Source organism: Tursiops truncatus, chromosome 20, assembly GCF_011762595.2.
Source record: "Tursiops truncatus isolate mTurTru1 chromosome 20, mTurTru1.mat.Y, whole genome shotgun sequence".
Taxonomy (NCBI): domain Eukaryota; kingdom Metazoa; phylum Chordata; class Mammalia; order Artiodactyla; family Delphinidae; genus Tursiops; species Tursiops truncatus.
This window is the reverse complement of record NC_047053.1, coordinates 13,974,449-13,996,152: the sequence shown is the minus strand read 5'-3', so window position 1 is coordinate 13,996,152 and position 21,704 is coordinate 13,974,449. Positions and strand designations below refer to the sequence as shown.

General features: G+C 54.5%; 1 protein-coding gene across 4 annotated transcripts in view; it reads left to right on the top strand.

Annotated features, from left to right (window-relative positions):
* The window catches only part of ABR (ABR activator of RhoGEF and GTPase), a 178,440-nt gene that overhangs the window by 93,226 nt on the left and 63,510 nt on the right, over positions 1 to 21,704 (top strand). For 2 of the 4 annotated variants that reach the window (XM_033848366.2, XM_033848367.2), the window contains exons 3-4: positions 13,099 to 13,197; positions 19,816 to 20,001. In XM_033848366.2, coding sequence (XP_033704257.1) covers positions 13,099 to 13,197; positions 19,816 to 20,001 — 285 coding nt within the window. Of the gene's footprint in view, positions 1 to 4,243; positions 4,953 to 13,098; positions 13,198 to 19,815; positions 20,002 to 21,704 lie in introns of those variants that run through there. The other 2 variants (XM_033848368.2, XM_073797882.1) reach the window with 2 other exon arrangements.

Here is a 21,704-nt window from a genome sequence, read left to right as displayed (position 1 = left end):
TGGTTATTTAATAAGTCTTGGACATCTTGCATATCAGTAATTAAAGACCAACTCATTCTCCTTCATGACTGTATGCAGTGTTTCTTTTAATGGTTGTACCATAATTCACTTAGCCAGTCCTCTTCTGTTAGACATTTGGGCTGTTTCCAGTCTTTCACTGGCGTAACCATCATTGCAGTGAACGTCTTTGTACAAAGATCTTTGAGTCCTTGTAGAAATGTTTTTGCAGAAAAATTCCTTAACATGGAGGTGCTGAGTCAGAGGGTGAGAACATATGAAATCACAATAGCTTTTTCCACGTTATTCTTTCTGGAAGAGTTGTACCTTAGCCCCCGAGTTCTGAGATCGTGCCCTTCCCCTGGCCCTGCCTTGGCTCACGGTGGTCAGTCTGTCCCCGAGACCATCAGCCCCCACGGAGGTAGAGACAAAGCGTCCCACTTGTGGCTGTGTCCTGGATGCTAGCACAGCACCTGGTGCATGGTGGGCAATGAATAGATAGATACTTGTTGATTGAGTGGGTAAGGGAATGAGGGGTTGGAGAATGAGTGTGAGAGAAGGCTGTTGGGTTTGGGGAGAGTAAACTGTTGGTGGCTTCGAAAGCGTGGATTTGGTGGGTGTCTGAAATCTCAGTCCGTGCCCCTTGTTCGTGGGGGAGTGGTTCCCGCCCACTTCTCCAGGTTCACCACCTGCCCCTTTTCTGTCCTCCAGCTGTGCTTCCTGGGGTTCCTTACAAAACATTTTCCTCCCTTTGCCTGGAAATGCTTCCCCTTTTTAAGATGCTGCTCAGAAGCCACGCCTCTGTGGAGCTTTACCTCGCAGGCAGGGTTAGTGCCTTTGTCCTGTGTCCCCACTGTGTTGACCAGTGAGAACACTGCCTCATTTGTTTATATGTCCTTCACCCCCTGTGGGTTGAGAGCATTCTAATGGCAGGGCCTGTGTCTCCCAGGTCTGTGTATTTGTAATGCCAGGCCTTCTCTGGGTTGAATGAACAGATAGATGGACAGGCAAGATCAGGAGTCAAAGTGGAATATTATTGCGGTTATGTAGGTGTGAGATTCTACAAACCTTGGTTGGGGTGGCGGCTTTGGAAAAGGAAGAGAAGGAAGAACCAAGGGGACTTGGTGAAAGGGATGTGGGGCCCGAGGGAAGGAAGAGTCACAAGATGGCGGCCCCGCCAACAGAAGTGGAGAAGCCAGAAGGGGAGGCCGGTTTAGGGAGGGGGAAGGGTCGTTTGGTCTGGAGATGTGGAGCTGAGGGGCTGCTCATGGGACTTCCAAGTGAGGAGAACCAGCTGACAGCACAGATGTCACACTGCAGCAGAGCAAGATGTTGGAGCTGCAGATGGTGACGGGCTGCCGTTGGCCTAGCAGTGAGAAGGGATGAGTTCTCCAAGGATAGACAGCAGAGGGCTGCGGCCTGGTCCGAAGGGATGATTCCACACTTACAGGAGGCAGGAAGAAGAAGGGCCAGCCGGAACCAGAGCGATCAGAGGCAGCATCAGCACGGACACAGAAGCTGAGGGATTTAAGAGCAGCCAGACTGCAGAGGCTGAGGAGCAGAGAAGGCGGCCTCTGACTTTGGAATAAGGCAGTTTAGAGGCCTTTGGAGCAGCTGCTTCTCTGGAGAGGAGGGTCCGGAGCCAGGCCAAAGCAGGCAGAGTTGTAGAGGACACAGGGAGGAAGCTCGTGTCCAGGGCATTGGTAGGGGAAAGGGAGGAAGCACCATTGGGACTTGTGAGTCACTTCCCTCCAGGGGCAGAACTGAGTGGAGTCTGTGTGCCCAGTGGAGATGGAAGGGCATTCAAATTACTCACTGGAATTTCCAGCCAACCCGGGTTGGGTGGAGTGGAGATGCCTTGGATGTTCAGGGAGCAGCTTCTGAGAGCTTTCAGAGTTTGGAAGAAGTGGGTGTCAACACTGCTGTGCTAGGTAGGGGCATGGGGAGTGGAGACAGGGGTACTCTCGGAGACTCCTGAGGGCCCCTCATGTTCCTTTGGGTGGGGGAAGGGACACTGTGCCGGGGGGGGGGGGTCCCTTGGGCTGTCAGGCCCTTCTCCCATTACACCTGCTTGTCCGACCGGAGCGGGCAGCCCATGCTGTGCACTCGGAGCCTGCAGGATGGGAGACAGACTGGCACAGAGCCCCGGGCTGGCACGCTTGTGCCCTGGGGAATGCCAGGCCTGGTTTTTCCCAAGCGCTGGGAACAGCCTCACCCGCCCAAACCAAATGAGGAATTGTGGCTGAGAGGGCCCTTCAGATCTACGCCAGCTATTTATAACCCAGCCCAGGCGGGGACAGGGAAGAGCCAGGGATGAGGGAGAGGGCGGGTGTGGGGTGGGCTGTGCCTCTGGGGAGCCCCGTCAGCCCTGAGGCCCCAGAGAACCTACCCCAAATCCCTCGGTCTGCATTTCAGCTATGGTGACAGGGAGAAACCTTTTACTGGTGAGGACAGCTCTAATAGAATGGCAGGAGCCCCACCTAGAGCTCAGAACCTCCACAGACTTTTCTGGGGAGTTGGGATAAGGAACCACGTCCATTCCTCTCCTTTTTCCCTCCTCGCTCTTCCTCAACCCTCCACCCAGCTTGGAGGCTCAGCCAACGGCCCTGTTCTCAGCTGAGGTGCCCAGTGGGAAGGAGAGGTGATGACCCCAGGTGGGCCTAGGATGGCGCGCCGTTAACCCCCCCTTTGGAATGCATTTCCAAACGAGCTCCAAAGAGTTGGGCTCTTCCCCCTGTGGCCATACAGTTGCCACCTGACAGGGGATGTGGCGTGTGCATAAGGAGGCTGGTGGTAGACACACGAGGCATTAATGGACAACTCAGACACTGTATCATTAAGAACCACACTGGCTGGTCTGGCAACTGTGTACTGGGAGAGACACTTGTGAGCTAGAAGCATCAGGAAGATTTTGAGGAAATCCCTGACTAGAGACATGGTTTGGGGGCTGGTGGGAGATTGAGGGGATTGGCGTGAGTGGGGCTGGAGCTTCAGGGCTCATTACTCAGAATCCGGAGTTTTCACTTGACCTGTCCGGCTGGTGGCACGTATTATACAGGTTTATAAAGATAAGTAGTGGGCTGGTCGTGTGTGAAGCTGAATTTGATTCCAAGATGCCAGGTCCAGTGATAAAATGGGACAGAGGTGATATTCAAGGAACAACCCCCCCCCCACACACACACACCTCCCAACCTTCCCTCAAAGAAACACAACCAACTGCAAGAAGGCAGCAACCTTGTCTGTGGGCCTGATTCAGTGCACGGATGTGTTTCATTGAGGCTGCATCATGTTTTGTTTTTTAAATATAATTTATCTGCCATCATTTTTAAGTTGAGAGCTATCACCTAACATCCGGATTCCAGCTTCTCTTGAACGATCCAAGATGGGGCAACCTTGAGCCTGCACTGCTCCTGGCAGCCAGCAGCTGGAGCTGAGTGACAGTTTCTTCAGTTCACCTGGTCCCTACCTGGCTCATTTCACTAACTAATCTTACCTGCACCCTCTTGGGTGCTGGAGTTGGCAACCTTTGCCCTAGGTGTTGTGAAAGAGCTTTTTCCAGCTGCTGCCCTTAAACTCCACCCCCATGAGAGTAGATGGATTACATCTCTGGATGGGGCTAGGGGACCAGAGTTTAGCTTCTGTAACCATGGAAGAAGCCAGGGGAAGCAGGCTGGGGGTGGGCAGGGCTGGCGTGCTCCTGGTCCTGGGTTAAGTGTACCCTCCCCTGTGGGGCTGGTTCTACCGGGCCCAGGCCCCTCTTGAGGGAAAAGAGCTCTGAGGAGGTGTGGTGTTGCTAATCGGCAGCATCTGTGAGTAGGAGGTGTGGCACCTCCGGCTGCCCAAGGCGGCCCAGCTGCAGCCCCTGGCTGGCACTTGTGCTTTCGTGGCGAGGCAGGTCAGGCCTCCTTTGCACAAAGCCTTGTTCCCTCAGCCACGGTGGCGATGGAAAGAAACTATGGTTTCTCACCAGGGCTTGGCCTCCCTTCCTCAAAGGTGTCAGAGCCTGAGGCGGAAATGAGAAGGGGCTCGTAGGCATCCCAAGGTGACACCGAGGTTGGCCCGGGGGCCCGCGAGGCTGTGCGGGCAGCTGCTCGTCCGCTCCGCCCCCGCCTGCCCGCGGGGCCGGTGAGGGGCTGTAAATAAAGCCTGTCTCTGGGAAGCGGACCTCCCCCTGCGCCCGGCCCGGCTGCGGCCTCGTCGCCCCTCCTCCGCGCTCCCGAAGCCTCCGCCAGCCGGCTGGCCCGGCGACCGCAGAGAGGGAACGGCTCCACCTCACCCGTCGAGTCGTGCATTTCCTGTGTCTTGAGAGCGAACGCGAACCTCCGCGTCCAGGAGGGCGGGATCTGTGGGGCCGGCGGCGGCGGCGGCGGCGGCGGCGGGGCGCCCGGCCGGGCTGGGAGCGGCGGCAGGGAGCGGGGCCCCGCCTGCCTGGAGAGCCGGCGCGCACGGCAGGAAGGGCCGCGGCGGCCGGCAGGGGCGCGCGGGCTCCGGTGACAGCCCTGGAATCGCGGCGGCGGCAGCGGCGGCGGAGCTCCCCGCGAGAGGCGGCCGGGGCCGCACGGACGCCCCGCTTCCCCTTTCTCCGGGAGGACCCGGAGCCGGCGGGCGGGAGAAGGCTCATAATGGAGCCTTTCATCGGCAGCCGGTGGCCGGGCGCCAGGACGGACTCCGGGGAGGCCCGCGTGCTGGTTTAGGCCTGCCCTGCACGCTCTTCCCGTCCCCGCCTGCCGGCCTCGCTCCTGGGCGCCGGCGGCCACGGCTGCCGCTGCCGCTGCTGCTGGGACCCTGCTTCCTGTTTGCCCTCCGCGGCTCCCGCTGCCATGGAAGAGGAAGAGGAGGCGATAGGCTTTTTGGACAAGGTCCTGGAGGATGAAGATGTGTTTCTCCTGGAGGAGTGCGAGCTGGGAACCCCGACCAGCCCCGGCTCAGGGTCCCCATTCTTGGTGGCTGTGAAGGTGGGAATGTGACACGCCCTGGATGCTTGTCGGGGGAGGGGGCAGGGCTCGCAGCTCTGACTGCCGAAGTCTGTGCGGCAGAAATGGCTGATTTGTGCACAAACCTTGTGGCCGAGTGGAAGCACCTCAGCCTGAGAGGGGCTGGCGCCTGCCTGCCAAGGGATGCAAGGGGCTGTGCTCTGGGCACAGCTGTTCCTGGGGGAGAGGCGCAGTGCCCGCCGCCTCCCCCTGGACCAGTTGTCCTCAGGGGGAGTGGCTGCTGGCTTTCCCCAGGCCAGTTGTGCAGAGGGCTTTCTCTGGCAGTGACATGAGTCCCCTGGTGGGCACGCCAGTGGTGTCAGCCTGCTGCCCCAGAGGAGCTGGTCGACGTGAAACTAGGAGGCCGTAATTCCTTGTTTCCATGGCAGCAGTGGGATAAGTGCACTTGTGAAGTTCAGGCCAAGGGAGCCACTCTCTTCCAAGCAAGTGGAATCTGGTGAATCTGGGCTAGGGCATGAGAGCATTTGGAGAGATCGAGAGCCAGAGGTCCCTGAACTTCCTTGAAGGGAAAGAATTGGATCAGCCGAAGAGGGGCGGTAACAGCTGGCTTGGAGGCAGGAGCCAGGTGGCAGGCACTTTACCCAAGGTGGGCATAGGCAGGAAGCATCTGCTGGACCCCAGCCCACCGACTCTGGGGCTGTCTCGGCAGCAATGCCTCTGTTTAATCAGAGAAGTTGCCTCAAAGGTAGAGCAGGAGGGGAGTGGTTGCCTCAATCCCCTTCTCTTCACGCCCCCCCACCCCGCCCCAGGGGCCGGGATTCCACTTGAAAGTGCACCAGTGCTGCCTAAGGCATGCGCACCACACCGTCCTTCCTTTCTTTCACCTCTAACCTCAGTGTTTTGCTCACCTCCTCTCTGTTCTGTGGCTTGAAGGGAGGGCCAGTGAGAACGTATGGCAGGGAGTTCACAGACTGCAAGCCAGGCTGCCTAACAGAGAGCGCCCATCTTGTGGGGCCCGAGCCTGTCTGCCCTGGCAGCACTGCACCCCAGAGGGCATGGTGCACGGAGCATTGCTCTGGGCAGGAGGCTGTCGCTGAGCCTCTCTGGGCCTCTTTGTCCCTCCTGTAAGATGGGGATCACTGCCCTGCTCCACCCGTGCTACAGTGTGGATCAGAGGAGGAGCTAATGGAGGTAAAAATAGACTGTAGACCCACGGGTAGATGGCTGATGTGTGGAAGGGGCGGAGCAGTCGCTGTAGGCCTGGGTGTGGGGCAGAGAGGAGCCGTAACGGGAGGCTGGCAGTGGCTGGCGCCCCAGCCCTGGTTTTCTCATCTGGTGCTAGCTCTGCACACTGGGGTAAGTCACACCTCTCTCTGGGCCCCCAGGGCCTTGCCCTTAGGGTCTGCCCAGCCATCCCAGGAACAGGATGGGGAAAAGTCTGTTTATGAGGCAAGAGCACCTGCTGGGAGCTTAGTAGTAGTAGTGTGTAGGGTGGGATCTCTGTGGGTTCCTCACGGCCCTTCTCCGAGACACCCTCCCCAGCACAGATGGGGTTCCACTCATATGCTGCCTTATGGGTCCTCCCTTACTCTGGACCTCTAGTCTGGCTTATACCGGGCTAGCCCCTGTTTCATTCTGTTTGGAACTCTAGACGTGTGCCTCTCTCCTCCAGGGCAGGGCCCTCTTGTTTTCATTGTGAACACTGCACGGTGCTTGGTGTGTGGCTGGTGTCCAGTGGATTGGTGGAATGAGTGAGGCTCCATGGGGCCCACACAGCGCGTACCATGTCCCTGGCCTTATTCCATCTCAGAGGTTTTCTAAGGAGGAAGCACACGGATACCAAAGGGGCTTGGGTGTACATCACACCTAAAAATGCTGTTCCTCCCAGAGCCCTGTGAGCGCCAAGATGGAGTCTTCCTCTCTGCCTCGCCACCTCAGTGTTCCCGGACCTGTCTCCAGCACTGGGGGGAGGGCCCCTTTCCTGAGTGTTGGGGGATTCCAAGCCCCCTGTCCCAGCCTGAACACGTCTAGGATGCCCTTCTCCTCTACCAGGCTTGGCCATCTATAGAGGGAGAAGACGAACAGAAAGCTCATTGATTCATTCAACAAACACTGTCAGGTTGTGTTCTATTCAAAGCAGGCTGCCTGGGGGAGGAGACAGGTGAACAAGGCTTGGTCCTTTCTCAAAGAGTTCACAGTTCAGGGTAAGGGGGCAAGTTCCCAGATAATAGGAACATAATGAGAAAGTAGGCAGGGCCATGAGAAGGGTTCTGATAAAAGGGTACTAAATTCAGAGGAGGAGGGACCACTTCTCGTTGAGTCAGGGCTGGACTGGGCGCGTGTGTGTGCACGTGTGCGTGGGCATGTGCACATGTACATGTGAGAGGTCAGGGCTCATTTCTGGAGGGTGTGCTCCTGTCCTGGGCTGTGGACTGGGCATACTCCTGCATGGTAGACTCTTCTTGGTGGCTGGTAGAAATCCAAGGCAGTTCTCTCTTTGCTATTACTTCAGGAGTACTTACCTTACACAGCAGTCGTGTTCCTGAGCACATGTCCAAAGGCCAGTCCTATAAATCAATCCTGTTTTCAGTGTGATTTCCGAGATGCTTCGTCTTCCTGGGGGACAGATGCGAAGATGGCAGCGCTTTTCTCCAGAGCTGGAGCTGGAGCTTGCTGTGTGTTTCAGCCCACACTCCCCTTTGAGGAGTTAATGGTCTATAAACTGATAATAACGTGAATACTGATAGCAGCATCACCTCCCCTCTGTAAAACGTTGTGTACGTCCCCCACATCTTTCATAGGATTCTATTTAAAGGTACCTAGGGCTGATAGGGGCCTTGCTATATAAAGAACTCATTTGTCAGGAATTTTGAAATCCTTTTGTAATGCAGATTAACCCTTCAGGTTAATTCTGTGCCGATTTTTAATGGATTATCTGAACAACCTGTGTTTCTTTTTCACTTGGCCAGGTCTCCGCTCCCTCCATGTGCAGTGATGGCCATGCCTGTGTCCCCCACTTAGGTTTTTTTCCCGAAGTGTGGGCCACATATGAGATGATTTGAGGGATGATTTTAGGTGGCACCTGGATATATATTTTGCACTTTAATAGATAGGCGTAAATTTTAATGTATCTTAGAAAAAAATAGGGACTTCACTGGTGGTCCAGTGGTTAAGACTCCGCGCTTCCGCTGCAGGGGGCACGGGTTCCATCCCTGGTCAGGGAGCTAAGATCCCACATGCCGCGTGATGCAACCAAAAATAAAAATAGAAAAGTGACTTGCACGTCTTTCCTGTGATTTCAAATATAATGCTTGGGATAAGGCTGTGCTTTTAAGAAGCCAGTTGTTGTGAAGAACAGTATTAAGTAAATAATAGTGCCGGTGGTACGTATGACAGAACTGCAAAGGTGTGGGATGTGAATAGCTGAACTCTGAAAACACTGCTGGACCCCATGGGACCTGCCTGCAGCTTCAGACAGCAGGGAGCCCAGAATATGGAGATCTGCCCTTTAGGAGGGTCCCCCAGCAGTGCCCACCCCACTACCCTACCCCCCCCCCACTCTCTATTCTGCTGAGGAATTAGCTGAAAGAGACCTCCCTGGTGCCTAGGGCTGGGGAGAGGAGAGAATGGCTGGAGTTGAGTCCCTGCATCGACTCAACTCAGGGAGGGGCCAGCTGTCCTGAAGCTGAGGCTGATACTTGGCATGGACGTAGCGCCTAGACCCAGTGGCATCTGCTCTGACCAGACCCCCCCCATCCACGGGGTGCTCCTCGCAAACTGGTGTGGCCCATGGACTGAATTCTACTGTCTGTGGAACTGCTTGGCCTAAGGCTCTGAATTGCAAGTGGCCCTGCTTGTTCAGCCCACGTTGTTGTCCTGGAGGAGGTCAAGGCTCCTGGAGAGAGTCTTGACTTGGCCTGGAACCAAACCTTTGGAGACTTTATTTAGCCCCGACTGTAGATGACCAGGCCGGGCCAGAGCCAGCTAAGCCTTACTTGCAGATACTGTCCCTACCAGAGTGACTTGACCTCTTGGATTTGGGGCCTCAGGCTGACACTTTCAGCCCAGCAGATTATGTAAAATACTGGGCATGAACGAGCCCCCCGTGGCTGCTGCATTTCGTAAGCTCCACTTGGGGAGGAAGTGGGGACAGTGTCACTCAGATGGCAGCTTCCTTGTGCTGCAGGACTGGCAAGCAGCGTGGCACGGGCTCTGGGGGCCCTGAACTCCAGAAAACCCCTCCCGGGAGATTCTGGGTGTGTGGACACCTCTGCAGGGCTCTTTGGGGGCAGAGGCTGTCTCCTTCACTTGTCTTCCCAGTGCCGGGCACATGGTGGGGAATGAGTGAATGGATGTCGAGCCCTGGTGTTTTATGGGATGATAATAGCTTCAGGAGGATTGAAGAAACAATTGTGAATTTCCAGATATTCCAAGCCAGGGACAGGTGGGGTCTGAGGAAAGTGAAGATGGACGAGGTTTTGGGTGGTGACTGACAGCAGGCCACCTGTTGGTAAAATGCACAGAATTTAATTTCACATCCTTTCCCATCACCTCCACCCCCACGCCAGCCAAAATGTCAGGGCGAATGTGGCCCGGAGTGGGGACTCTTGGGGGTGACTACTTACTGCCTTCTGGGGGGTTCTTTCAAGATTGGACTCTGAGGTTGGAGTCTCACGAGGAGCGGGTCCTGCTGCAGTGGGCCGTCACGGGGCCTGACACAAGGGTCTGTGCTCATGCCAGGGCGGGTGAAGGCTTGGTGGGGCTGTGAGTCACCGCGTCTTCACCCTGGTCCTGGTCCAGCCAGCTCTACATTTAAGCTCACGTTGTGCTTAAGTGACTTCCTTGAGAGGGTGTTTGCCAGGCCCTCAGGCAAATCCCCAGCTGGCAGGGAACGGGAAGGGAATGGGGCACAGGAGGGGAGCGCGGGCCCCCAACGTGGAGGGCGAGTTCCCATTTGTCAGGCTGGGGAAGCAGCAGGTCTGACCTCGACCTCCACTCCCACCTCCAGGGCTGCGAGCCCTGCTCCAAGCTCCGGTCTCGTTCCTTGGAGGGGGTGCTGCCTGCCTGCGATGCCCACAGCTCTGGGCAGCTGGCATTTTCCACTCTCTGTGCCTCAGAGGGATAATGATAACACCTTCTAGACTGTGGGATTCCAGTGAGTTAATCCACGGAAAGTGCTTAGAACAGTGCCTGGTACTTGTGAAACCATCAATAAATAACCATTGTCTCTCCCTAAAGCTTGGCATCCACACTGGTCTCCTAATGCTGCCGGAAGCAAATTACCACACATTTAGTGGCTTAAAACAACACAGATTTATTCTCTTACAAGTCTCAAGGGTCAACAGGGCTGCATTCCTTCTGGAAGCTCTAGGGGAGAGACCCTGTTTCCTTGCCTTTTCCAGCTTCTAGAGGCCCCCTGCATTCCTTGGCTCCTGGCCGCATCCTTTGTCTTCAAAGCCAGCAGTGTAGCATCTTTCAGTCTTGCACTCAATCTCTCCCCGTCCCCTTCCGCCTCTCCCTCTCCTTCTGCGGGCTCATAGCCTTTTCTCTTGCCTGCCTCTCACAGGACCTTTGTGATTACATAGGGTCCACCTGATCATTCATTCCCAGGATAATCTCCCCACCTAAAAATCCTTAACTTAATCAATTTGCAAAGTCCCTTTTGCCGCATAAGGTGACATAGTCGCAGGTTTTGTGGATTAGGAGGTGGACATCTTTGGCAGGACCTTGTTCTTCTATCACAGGATCAGATTACATTTCAGAGACTGGGAGAGGCAGCCTCCAGCACAAATTGCTAACTAGTTTGCTGATGGAAGGTCAAGGGTTAAGTCCTTCACCTGGGGAAAGGGCAGGAAAGCCTGTGAGAACACGCTGGGGTGGCCATGCAGCAGGGGGAAAGCAGCTCTCCTTCGGACGTAGGAGATTTCTGGTAGCTTCAGACACTCTCCCAGCTTATGCTAAGGGTGTGCATTTGATGCCCAGAGAGGGATCTGTTTGAGATTCCAGTTAAGCATCCAAAGCTTGAGAAAGGAACAGGAGAGTGAGGAAATCATCAGAGCAGTGGATGAGACGAGAATTTGGTGTTCGAAGACCTTCAGGGGAATCCCAGCTCTGCCACTTTCTGGCTGTGTGGTTCTGGGCTAGTCTCCTCCCTCTTTGAAATCTTATTTGCTTGTTTCCATTCTTATAATGGAAAAATATAGTACCTCCCTCAGGGAGGTATTTGAGAGAGGAATGAAGCTAAATGAGAGAGTGGAAAGGACTTACAAGGCGCAGGTGCCCACATGTTCGGGGCATCACGTGGTGCTGGGCTTTAGGGGTGTCCAGAGGAGTGTGACGCAAGTGCTTCAAAGACCCTACAGAATCACCGGGCAGGTAACAAGACAGGGCGCGCGTCAGGTGCTGCGGCGGTGCCACAGATTCTGACACGAGGGCTGACCCTGCAGGCCAGAGGCTTCAGCTGTGTCTTCAGGAGAGAAGACCCCATGTGGGAGAAGGCATTTTAGGCAGCAGGGATGGCGAGAACCAGAGTTCAGAGGCTGGAACATTCCTGGCATGTTGGAAAGGCAGAGATCTGTTGGCTGTTGGGGAGATTGGACAAGTAGGGAGAGGCACTAGGAGCCATTGCAGGTGTTTAAGGAGAGGATATGCTGAACCCGCATCACACTTTGTAGTCATATATTTATATTCACTCGGCTTTTGTGTTTTTTTGTTTGTTTTTTAACATCTTTATTGGAGTATAATTGCTTTACAATGGTGTGTTAGTTTCTGCTGTATAACAAAGTGAATCAGCTATACATATACGTAAATCCCCATATCTCCTCCCTCTCACGTCTCCCTCCCACACTCCCTATCCCACCCCTCTAGGTGGTCACAAAGCACCAAGCTGATCTCCCTGTGCTATGTGGCTTCCGCTTTTGTTTTTTAACGTCTTTCTTTCCCACTAGATTATAAGCCACATGAGCACAGGGGCTATTGAATGCTTGTTTCCCGTTGTATCTACAGGGTCTGGTGGGCATTTGTTGAATGAATAAATAAATGAGTGAAGAACCTACTTGAGTCCCCCAGTAATCACATTTTGCAGCATTGAGTCTTTGACAAGCCTCAGGTGTAGGGTGGCGTTCTGGGAAGGTTCATCTGGCTCTGGTGAGTGGAGCGGAGGCAGGAGAGAGCGGCACTTGGAATCCAGTGGGGAGTGGGATGCTGTGGGTCTCTACCACAGCAGAGGAGAGGGTGGCGCAGAGGGAAGAATCCTTGCAAGAGATGAGCAAGGACACTTTGAAGAGCTTGGGGACTCAGTGTGGCAGAGGAGGGGGAGAGAGGAGGAAGAGGGGGCCAGGAATGACTTGGGGATCTTAGGTGACAAGAAGAATTTTACGTCTTTTCACTCAGGGAAAGTTTTCAAGCACTTTCTGTGTGCGGGGCACTGTGCTAGTTGGTGGCCACTCAAGGCTAAATGGGGTATGATCTCCACCGTAGAGGAGAAGGAATTCTGGAGGAAGGAGGCGGCCTGTTGGCGTCTGTGCCTTACACAGTCAGGAAATGCTGGCGGGGCTCGGGGGGTACAAGGGGTAAAGTTGATGGCCCACAGCCAGCACCTTCCATTGTGGGATTGAACCCCCAGGGACAGGAAGATATAGTCAGAGGTGTAGCTGGAAGGCCGCTCGGCCGGGGTTCCCATGCCCGCTTCCATCCCATCCTCTCTATCCCTACTCCTCTCTGTTTACACATCACTTCCCCGGAGCACCTCCTCTGGCCCCTGCTGTGCCCTCCACGTGACCATGCCCTGCCTCAGTCATGACTCTGATTTCCCTTCTTAACTGTCTGTATCCCACCACCCCCACCCCCATTAAACTGCTCCCACACATGGGGTCAGGTTCTTTTTTATCTTGCTCACTATTATAAGGTTGAATAGGTGGATGGATACAAATAAGGAAATGTGGGGGAAAAAAAGGATGGGAGAGAATTAAAGCAAGACATTAGCAGTAGGAGTAAGGGTGATTGTTTTTCCTTTTATATTTCTGTATTTTACAAATTTTCTATAATAAGTATTTGGCTTTTATCCCCTGCAAAAGTGTGAAAGAAGAGAAAACAGGCAAGAAAACAGGCAGCTCAGGGTTTTGGTCTCCTTGCTCATGAGCTGTTGGCTTTTGACCTGCTTTTACAGGTGGAAGCAGGGAAAGGCCTGGAGATGAGGAAGCTGGTTCTCTCAGGGTTCCTGGCCAGCGAGGAGATCTATATTAACCAGCTGGAAGCTCTGTTGCTGGTGAGTATATACTCTGGGGCCTTTGTGCTCTAAAACTGCTTTTGGAGTTGGAGAGGGAGGGGGACCTGGACCAGTCCTTCCCAGGGGCGGGGTCTGTGGTACTACTCTGCCTATGGCTTGGCAGCCAAGGTCACTGAAAAGGCCTCTCAGCCCCGGTTCTCCATTACCTGCCCTGGGAAAGGTAGAAGAAGAAGCACCACCTGGTTGGGGGTGGCAGACACTCCATCATCCCTGACTACAGTGCAGGCATTACTAATGGATCACAGTTCTCTGTCCAGGTGGGGTCTTAGCCTCCGACTCCGGCTGGTACCCTGGGCAAATCTCAACAAGTCAGTCACGTGGAGACCTCTTTGTCATCCCTAGTCCCGTTCCTTCCTTCTCCCTGGAGTAGTTAACCGTTCGCCCCATCCTGAGGCCCTCTGGCCGGAAATGTGTTGAAGGGCTGTCTGTGTGGTTCTGAGAAGCTCTGAGGCATTAGACAGGCTGCCGCCCTCTGTGAATGTGCCTTAGTTTCGTCTCCAAGACGGAGGTGTTGTTGTGAGAATCGGACTGAGAGGGGAATAATACAATGTTTTCAAAAGGTAAAAGTAACCACACAGATATAAGATGTTTTTGCCTCTGAAGAAAGTGCATATTAGATGCGTCTGGATACTTACTGTGCAGAGTGATTGTGGCATGTGAAGTCCTCTTCCTTGGGTGTTGCGCAGTCTGAGACATCAGCTGGTATCAGAAAAAGGAGGGATCAGAAAGGTAGATGTAAATCAGTAGGTAGTCATTCTTACAAGAATTGTAAGATACGCGTTTATGTACTTGCTGCGATGTGAGGTACTGTCACCCGGTGTCCCAGGGGACTTGGCATTTATTACCCCAGGAGTAACTATTGAGATGAGTAGCTGCTTTGTAACATGCTGGGATGAGTCGGTGGTCGATCTCACTGGGAGTTTGTTGGTCTGCACAGTCATTCTTTCAAGGGAGGAACAGTTTGGCAGGTCCATAAGGACTCGGGTCTGGGGCCAGAGCTAGGGCAAGACTTGACGCTGCCATTAATCGTAGACTTATTGCCCCCATCTTTCAAACTGTGCATCTTAACCATTAGTGGGTAATGTAATCAGTGTAGTGGGGTGAACCAGCATTTTAAAACAAACGAGAAAGAAAATGTTGGCCTGCATCCCATGTAGTAAGAATAAGTACTATTTCATGCAACTTTTGGCTTGTGTGGATATGTGTATGTACGTACTGGGCCACATGCTTTCTTACATGCGTTGTCGGTTTTAAAAACCACTGGTGGGACTTTCCAGGCGGTCCAGCGGCCAAGACTTCGCACTTCCAATGCAAGGAACAAGGGTTCAATCCCTGGTTGGGAAACTATGATCCCACATGCTGCGCGGCACAGCCAATAAATAAATAAATAAGTAAATAAATAAATACGTAAGTAAGTAATTTAAAAAAAAAAAAAAAACCGGCTTTGGGCAAGCCATGGGTAACCTTCTTGAGCCTCAGTTTCCTCATCTGAAGATGAAAACAAGGCCATTACCTTCTCTCTCTCCTTCATGGGGTTGAGAAAATCAGGTGATCCTTTTGGGGACCTAGTACAGTGCCAGGTACTTAGACACCGAAATATTATCCGAAGGAAGGAGGACAGACAGACGAAATACACCTTACAAACTATGAATTGCTGTGCCCAGACACAGGGGCGTAGTTGTCATTACTTAAAGGATGCATATTTGAAAGAAGTTCAGAGGAACCAGACTGCCTGGCTTTGAATCCCTGCTCAACTGCTTACTAGCTACAGACCTTCAGCAGATTAATGAACCTTTGTGCCTCATTTTGTCCACCAGCAAACCGGGTATGCTAATATTAGTACTCTCTTCATGGGGCCGTTGTGACGGGTAGGTGAGTTTGCAGGGGAAGCTCTTAGAGCCTGAGTGTGAGTGGGTTCTAATTTTTCCTCCTGTTCTGGGAAAGAGCGCAGGTTAGAGCTTGTTTGTTTCTATCAACCCAGCAGTTCCCTGAAGGAAGGGGAGGTACATGTTCCCATCAGAAGCATGACCCTCTTAGATTACAGCTCGTTCTAATCTGTCACTGGGCCTAATTTGAGTCCCATTTGTCTGGGTAAAGATAACAGATTTAGGGGCCCAAACACTCCCTACCTGCCTGCCTTTCTAACAGCTCACGCTCTCAAGGTAAAAACTGGGAGGCTGAGGCTGCCAGTCCTGGGGTGTGACCCAGGGTAGGTCCCTCCTCTTCCCCCCAGCTTGTTCATCCTGGCTTGGTTCTTTCTGGAGCAGAGGCAAGAGCTAGGGAGGGACGGGCCAGGAGGCCTGGTCTGCACCTGGAGGCCCCTCCAGAAGAGGGGGCAGGACCCTCCACGGCCACAGTCTCAGATGATAAGCCTCAGAGATGAGGAATCAAGCCCTCCTCTCTCTCCTGGAGCTGGGGGCCCTTCCCAGCTACCCAGGAACTAAGCCCTTTGCTCTTTGGGGTGATCTGACAAAGGCGTTCAGAGAAGAAAACCTGTCTTCCCCAGCTCCCTCCGCCTCCCACGCCCAGCTCTCCTTGCCACCCTACCCCCATTCCCGCAGCTCTTCTCCTGAGTGTTTGTTCTCAGTTTCACACTTCCTGATACGCAAACAGCTGGTCGTGTGTAGCCTGGACTGTGGACACACAGACGCAGACGGGGAGGCCACACAGGAGGCTCTGTTCCCGCCGCCTGGGTTGCTGGCTGGGCAAGGTTTGGTAACCTTCTAGAGCCCTCCAGGTTCCTGATGGGCTCAGATGACAAGGGAAGAGGGTCTGGGAGCTGGGGCTGAGGTGGGGAGTGGAAGAAGGGGGCAGACCAAATGCATGTAATTCTGCAAGTCCCTGCAGGCTGCAGGTGAGCTGGGTGCTCCCTCTGGCCTGCCTTTGCCTTAGTACCTTCCAGCCCTGGGTCCCACCTGGCCCTCCTCTCTTCGACTCTCCTTCTGGAGTTTGCTTTGCTCCTTATCTGTAAGATAGGTTCAGGACGCTCCCCCCGACTCCTCCACCCCCGCCCCCAGCCTGTGGTGATAGTTAACAAAAGTACATGTGGCAGCCTCCAGGCCTCTTGGGATAGGAGGTGGAGGAAGTGGGCCGATTTCTTTCCCTGGTTTCGAAAGTCAAAAGGCAACTTGCTGGGGGACAGAAGAGACAAATGACAGTGTGAAGTCATGAAACAAGTTCGAACCCGCCTGGCCCGTCTTCCCGAGGAGCACTTCATGGGACACCCAGAGCCAGAGTTAACTCTAATAAAATGGGGAACTGGCGCCCCGTCCTCTGCTGCAGGATTCTGGGAAGAGGGAGGGGGAGCTGGTGTGCTTTGTCAGGAGAGCAGGGCTGCCTGTGCCTTTCTGCTGCCCTCCCTGCCCGAGGCCTATTTTCAGGCCTTCACCTCCCAGGGTCTCAGGCCAGCTGGGGGCACGCATCCAGCACTTTCCCTTCCCCCAAAGGCCCCCCCAACCTTGTCCTGAGAACCAACGGCCTGATGCCCCAAGCGCAGTCCCTGTCTGTGTGACCTGCCCCTGGTGAGCACCGGCGCTTCCCCTTTTGCAGACAGTGGGACTTCAGGAGGAAGCAGAGCACTTGTGTCTTGTCCCTGCATAGGCCTGGGTGCTTCCCCAGCAGCTTCTGAGAAATCCTGACCGCCCCCCGGCTCCTTCCCCAGGACTGTTCTCTCCTATGTCCTTTATTCCCCCTGGGTGGGGATTGCACCCCGGCTGGGACAGGGACTCCGCGATGACTTGGACCCTCCTCTGGACTTGGGTAGATAGAGGTAAAAAGGATAAACTCTGATGGATCCCAAGGGCCAGCTCTGTATCCTTCACGGAACGTCGGGAGCCGTGAGCTCAATGTCGCTGCCCACCTGGGGTGGGGAAAACATTCTTCCTTGCTCCTGGCCCCGTTCCCTCTGTGTCCCTGCCTGCCATGCTTCCCCAGGCCCCAACCCTCCACTTACTCTGATATTCCCTCTGAGGCCCTTTCCCATCACCTCCTCTGTGAAGCCCTCTCCGAGCTGTGCCAGTTGGTTGGTATTTACAGTCCAAGTCGAGTAATAAGTGTATCTTGCTTTGTCCACAAAAACGTTTCATTTGTGTTGGTCCAGTTTACCCAAATAGATTGTAACGTTGTCCGGAGCAAGGAGCATGAGTCATAAAAATAATCTCCTGAAGGGAAAATTGGACCCCGTCACTCCCCTGTTTCAATCCCTCCGGGGAAAGCCAGGTCATTACATGGGCTTAAAAGCCGCATTCCTTCCCCCTGTGTGATCTGGCCTCTGCTCACCCCTCCAGCCCTCCTTTAGGGCCCTGCTCGCCAGCCCCCTTGCTCGCAGCACACAGGCTCACTGTTTGCTTCTAGCTCCTCTCTCTGCCCAAGCTCTTCCCACCTTGGGACCAGGCGTTGAGGAGCTCTGCCTGAAATACTGTCCCCTTTGCCCCCACGCTTCCATTTCAGGTCAGTGTCTCCTTCTTGTCCTTCAGCAGGACATCCCCTTCTTATTTCCTTCATTGCACTTATGTGTGATTTTGTGTTTGTTTCCTCGTGTTTTGTTTGTCTCCCCTACTAGATGGGAGGCTCCACGGGGGCAGTGATTAGTGAATCACTGACTGCCCGCTACACCCCCTGGTCTGGCCTTACATGAGCACTTGGTCCATTATTTGTGGGGTAAATAGTAATAACAGTAGCAGCTAACACTTACTGATTGCCTTCTATGTGCCAGGCACATACTCAATATTTTAGATAAATGATGGCTTTTGATCTTCCCATCAGTGTTCTTGAGAAGGTAATATTACCCTGGTTTCACAAACAAGGCTGCTGAGGCCCAGAGATGCTAAGTGACTTGCCCACAGCTATTAAGCGGCAGAATTGGGACTCTGGCCCACACTGCCTGGCCTGCACCAGGTCGAACCCCAGCCTGCTTTCCTAGCAAAGGGCTGGACGTTAGGCCTCATTGGTTCCGGCACTGAGAGGGTCAGAGGAGGACTTCTGCTTTTTCCTGCTTTCATCATCACGTCTGGATTTTTTAGAGCTGGGAGGACAGGGGAGCTAGAAGTCAGAGCACTGTCTGGGTCTTTAAGTAGAGGGGACTTCCCCTTGTGGACAGACAGATGGGAGGATAGAGTGAAGCCTGGCTGGACATCCGGCAGCCGTGGCTGGCTCGAGCTTGGGGGTCTTCTCTCAGGGTGAGCCAGCGATAACTGCGGCCTCCCTCGGTGGAGGTGTTCCCTGCAGTCCAGCACTGAGTCACCCGTTCTCTGCTAGAATGCTTGCCTTGTCGGAAGCTCGCTACCTAATCCTGTGAGGTAGTGGGGGGCAGCTCTAGTGAGCCCATACCTGCGCCTGCAACTTCTCCTTTCTGCCCTTTGGGTCTCCAGAAGGACCCAGACTAAGTCAAAGACCTCTTTCCACACAGCCCTTTATCTTCACAGTAGATGAAGAACACCAACCGTGTCTGACTCAGGCTTCTCTCTCTCAAGTACGCGTACCCCTCCCCCGCACCTCCCCACCCCCATGCCTTCTCTATGGGGCAGGTTCCCAGACCCTCTCCCCTGCAGGGCCTTTGGTGTGCAGTCTGGGCATCTTTGGGGGCTTTAGGGCTGAAGGAAGGTCAACCATGGAGGAGCTCTTTATCCTTCAGTATCATTGATTGTTTGTTTCAATGATTAATTTTAATAGCTTTTTTTCCTGATTATAAAATTAATATTTACTCACTGGAGGTGATTTAGAAAATACAGAAATCCCACTGAAGAAGATGTATCCAAGGCTCATTTTCCCTTCATGTTGGGCTTTACGGTGATAATTTCAGCCAGCAAGTGTTGGGGATGGTCCTGAGCTTCCGTCTGTCACCTCACCCTCTCCAGCAGCAAGCCTTGGAGCACCTTGGTGTAGATAAGCAGAGATGACAGATAGGGATATTGCATGTCATCTTGCATGTCAGCCTCGGCATTGAGAAAGAGTCTGAGGCTACGACAAGGCTCAGTGAGGAAGGTCATTGTGCTTGCTTAGCAATGTCTGCCGTGGGTACAGGACGTAGCACGGTGGCATGCGTGCCACGCTCGCTCTCTCTGTACTAAGTGATGGGAACTTAAGATATCAGTGCAGCTGAGATTGGTTTGGGTCCCTTAGAAACTCTATTCCCCAAGTCCTAGAATCATGTTCTGTTTCTTGGAAGGAAATAGCTAAGGGGTTGAGTTCCCCGTCAACCCTCCTTCCCACTGAAGCGTGACAAGGGAGTTTGTGACTCAGAGCATGAGGCCATTGTGGAAGAAAGCTAGGGACCCTGTTAAACCATCAGGCAAACCCAGTACTGGCTGAGAACCAGAGGTCCCTCAGGGGACACAGGGTGGGAGAAGTGTGTCCTGGCGCCACCCCTCGGACCTGATGGGACTGCTGGACCAGGCTCCCTCTTCTTACAGTAATGGGTGGCTTGCTGGGGCCTGTGACAGCAGCTGCTCCATTCAAACCACGTTCAGGTCCCCTGGCCTCAGTGGCCTTATCTGGGCAGAACTCGAGCAGCAGGAGGGCCTAATCTGGGCCCTGGGCCTGCTGACCCTCCGGTTGATTTCCCTCTCACCTCTGCTCTTTCTTCCTCTTCTTGCCCAGCCCATGAAACCCCTGAAGGCCACTGCCACCACCTCCCAGCCCGTGCTCACCATCCAACAGATCGAGACCATCTTCTACAAGATCCAGGACATTTACGAGATCCACAAGGAGTTCTATGACAACCTCTGCCCCAAGGTGCAGCAGTGGGACAGCCAGGTCACCATGGGCCACCTCTTCCAGAAGCTGGTGAGTCTCCCGTCGATGGAGGGCCCTTACCCGGGACCTCAGTGGAGTTGCCGGTGTTGAGAGAGGACTGGTCAGCCCCAGACCTCCTGGCCTCCTTGAAGGCCTGAGTCATTTCTGAGTCCTGGAGGAAAGCCTAGGCTTCTGCCTTATGGGGAACCTGGGCCTGCTGCCCCGACTCCCGGCCTCCCCCAGTGAAGCCCTAGACTGCCTCTAGGGCTGCCAGGGACAGGCCACGTGGGTAGGTGCCCTTGGCAGGGCACTGTTTCTCTCACCTGGGGGCTCCAGGGCTGGACCGAAGGCTCCCCTGCTGGGCTGCAGGGCCCTGTGCCTCAGCCGGCAGAGGGCCAAGTGCCAGGTGGACAGGCAGGGACTGCTCACCTGAGACTTCAGACGCTCGCCTCGCTTCCGCACTGCCTCTGAAGTGAAGAGTCGGGAGGGAGACCATGTCAGCCAACGATCCTCTCCTGAGGACCCTGGAGCAGGAAGCACTAAGAGCCCAGCCCACCCGCAGGGCAGGGAGAGGGACAGAGGAGGTGGAAGTAGCGTGCGGCCTTGGTCAGGAACGACCCTCTCCTCTAGCTCGGCGTCCGTCTCTGGCCGCGTCCCCTGAGGACCCCCAGTCACACCCACAGGGCCCCCACCGGCTCTCCGCCACATAACTTCTGCCAGTCCAGCTGGCGGGATAGAGCTCAGGAGTCTGTGGCCCTATCCTCTGGGTATGGGGGGGGGGGGGGCAGGGAGCCGTGCTTCTCCGTTTCCTCCCCTGCAGTGGTGGGACCTGTTGAATGGGCAGGGCTCTGCTTTTCTCACATGGAGAAGACTCTTGCTTGGATGCTCCTAGGCCACAAGCTCAGCATGCTCAAAACTGAACTCGTTGGCTCTGAAGTTCTTTGCTCTTTTCCCTGCCTCTGTCTCAGTGGGTGCGGCCATGTCCCAACCACCGTCCATCCATGACTCCCGGGGGCTCATCCTTGGCACCTCCCCTCCCCCACCCCCTAACACCTCCCTGCATCCCATGGAGTCCACTTCATTAAAGCTCACAGCCACCTGCTTCTCTCCAGCACTCTGGCGCCCTCACCTGGACCACTGCTGTGGCCTCATGAGTGGCTTCTGCCCCAGACCTGCCTCCCAGGCAGCCTCTGGCCTCTACCTAAAAGCAGGAGAGCGTTTTCTAAACTCCTGACCGGACCTCAAGTCCCCCCTGCTCAGGGATTTGGATAAAGGCCAGGCTCCGAGGAGTGGCTTATGAGACCCTCTGCTGCTGGCCTCAGCAACCCCCTCTGCGCCCCCGACGCTGAACCTTCTGGTCTCAGTTCACGCTGCAGGTGCGCTTGACCTCTCTGTACTTGCGCTCTAGCCTGAAATGTCCTTCTCTGTCTTATCTGGCTTCTCTGGTCAGTTTCCAATTTAGAAATGACCTCCGTGGAGAAGCCTTCCACAGCCTCTGAAATGCAGCCCCTATGCTTACCCACTCCGTGAACACTAAACTGCCTGACTCCCCAGAACCATAAGCTCCAGGAGGACAGACTGTATTTTCTTCAGTTTGGACCCCCAGAACCAGCCCAGTGATCAATACATGAATGAGCGAGTGAGTGAGTGAATGAATGGGTGAATGAGCGCACCGTGTCCTTGACCCCTGGGACCAGGGAGAAGTTGGAAAGGCATTGAGGAGACATCACAGGACCTGAGGTCTGTGTCCTGAG